Source organism: Gymnoscopelus microlampas, assembly GCF_963454915.1.
Source record: "Gymnoscopelus microlampas genome assembly, chromosome: 22".
In the NCBI taxonomy this organism is placed as follows: domain Eukaryota; kingdom Metazoa; phylum Chordata; class Actinopteri; order Myctophiformes; family Myctophidae; genus Gymnoscopelus; species Gymnoscopelus microlampas.
Window position 1 is genome coordinate 32,645,350 of NC_139959.1, and position 2,500 is coordinate 32,647,849.

Here is a 2,500-nt window from a genome sequence, read left to right on the forward strand (position 1 = left end):
GCGGATAGAGAGAGAGAGATAGAGAGACGTTAAAAGGCCATGGCGGAGGAAGGCGATCAGCCGTTGGAATCTGGTGTGAAAAACAAAGGGACAGTGCGAGCAGACAGCAGTCAAAATGTGCCCGTTGAGATGGCGATGCCCTTAAATGCTGGATTTTCACACAATTCGGAGCAATCGGAGGTGCACACATTGTTTCTTCCTTCCATATAGCTCCTTCTTCTCTCCCCTCTCTCTCTCCCCCTCTCTCTCTCTATCTCTCTCGACCGTCCCCCCTTGCTTCTAGTCTTTCTTTCACTTTTCACCTTTTAAAATGTTCCCCCCTCGCTCTGATTCGTCAGACGCGAGAGAATGTCCCTCTTTTTTTGTCTCCACTACAACCCCTCCTCACTCACTCACTTTGCTCACTCCCTCTTTCTCTCTCTCTCTCTCCCCTGTCCCTCTCTCTCTCTCTCTCTCTCCATCGCTGATTAGATATAGGCTACTGATTCTCCTTTCAATGGACGTCATTTAGTGCACACTCTGCCTCTGAGTTGCTTCCTCGCTTCACGCTCGATTTCCGACCATTCTTTCCCTTATTAAGTATTCGTGTAATATTTATAGTCATGAATATCTTCTATTAGGGAGTCCGAAGGAACTGAAGAAGCTGCTTTTTTGCTAAGATGAGCTCAAGCGAAGGGACGACAGCACTGTGATATACTAGAGAACCAAGGAGAACCCGATCGGGGGAAAAAGGGATACCGACAAAACTTTCAACCCCAACAACCTGCAAAGCCGAGCATATCTGCATTTTTTTTAAGTTTCAAATGAGTGGGAATAAAACCAAATTCTGATGGATTATCGTTCGGCCGTGGCGCATATCTGACCGTTGGGGCATCGTGATCTTGCAGTAGAGAGAGAGTCATTTGCTGGGTCTTTTTTTTTTTTTTCTATTCCCGTTGTTTTTTCCCACATCGTTTTTCTGAGCTGTAATTCTACATAGAATCGCTCGAAAAATCTATTCATGATGTTAGTGCACAGTTTTTCCGCGATGGTAAGTTTCCGGGCTGTTCCGTGTGTTAAACGGCTATTAGACTTTGCTCCTATAATGCATTTTTTCGATTTGGGTTATATAGGCTAGTGTTTTTATTTATTTATTTTGAACTGAAAACTATTTATTTTTTTGCCAATCTTGCCATAAGCCTTACCTGGAAATGTGACGAAGAAATTCATTATTCAGTCTTTCCTCGGGGCTTTTTCTTGGAATTTCGATGCACCCTTTCATTGTTGACTTTGAACATTTTAACATAATGTTTCGGCATTTCAAAGAACTTCGGGGGCATGATGTGGTCAGTGTTTGGACGGGGTTTGCTCCTCCGTATACACACCCGAGAATGCTGTCATTATTGTTTGTAATCCGTTTGAGTGATAAATGTTTTAATTCGATATAGTCGAGTAGTGTCCATACTTGATCTAATTCCGCCGTCAGCGACTTGGCCCACACACATTAGGATCGCGTAGCTTACAGCAGAGTTAGCCTGGGATCAAGACTATTCATAGATGTATTTTTATCGAGTCTGACTTTTACTTTCGTATCTACAATACAAAAGTATTTACGATACGAAAGTAAAAGTCAGTCTCGATCAAATACATCTATGATCGTCTTGATCCAAGTCTACAGCGGAGTATTCAGCGCTGAAAACGCATTCTTTCGCGCAGCCATAGCCCTACGTTTCTCCAAAAATCACTTTTCCTGTCTAAAAAAAGTATTTTCTCCGTTTTGTGCCACATCCAGGACCGTCATGACGGCACCAGCAACGGGACAGCCAGGCTACCTCAGCTGGGCGGCGTGGGCCAGAGCCCATACACGAGCGCCCCGCCGCTCTCCCACACCCCGAACTCGGACTTCCAGCCGCCGTACTTCCCGCCGCCCTACCAGCCCATCTACCCGCAGTCGCAGGACCCGTACTCGCACGTCAACGACCCGTACTCCCTCAACTCCCTGCACGCCCAGCCGCAGCAGCACCCGGGCTGGCCCGGCCAGCGGCAGAGCCAGGAGTCCAGCCTGCTCCACCAGCACCGCGGCCTGCCCCATCAGCTGTGTCGGGAGTACCGCCGGGAGGTGCTCCTGCCCTCCGGCCACGGACTCGATACGGGACTGTCAGACTCTATCCCCATCCATGGAATACCTCACTCTTTAGAAGACGTTCAGGTATATTTTCATCTCCATGTATGTACCACCACCGCTTTGTTGTAGTGGATTTTTTGCTGTTTAAATTATGGGATTTTGATTTTATTTGTGGTGGCTTGAAAAAAAAAGAAAGGAGAAATAAACTACTATAATAGCCTATAGCCAAGTCCCCTTAGGACCTAAATAATGAGTTAAATTATTGTGATTATTAATAGTAGCCTTTATTATTATTATTATTATTATTATTATTATTATCATTATTATTATTATTATTATTATTATTATCATTATTATCATTATTATTATTATTATTATTATTATTATTATTATTAT

At 44.2% G+C, this 2,500-nt stretch overlaps 1 protein-coding gene across 1 annotated transcript in view; it reads left to right on the forward strand.

The window, feature by feature from the left end:
* Positions 1-2,500, forward strand: part of tfap2a (transcription factor AP-2 alpha) — a 14,622-nt gene that overhangs the window by 331 nt on the left and 11,791 nt on the right. Inside the window, 2 exon segments of the mRNA XM_084048380.1 lie at positions 1-180; positions 1,772-2,188. The exon segment at positions 1-180 is cut by the window's left edge and continues 331 nt beyond it. Coding sequence (XP_083904506.1) covers positions 40-180; positions 1,772-2,188 — 558 coding nt within the window. The 5' untranslated portion in view covers positions 1-39.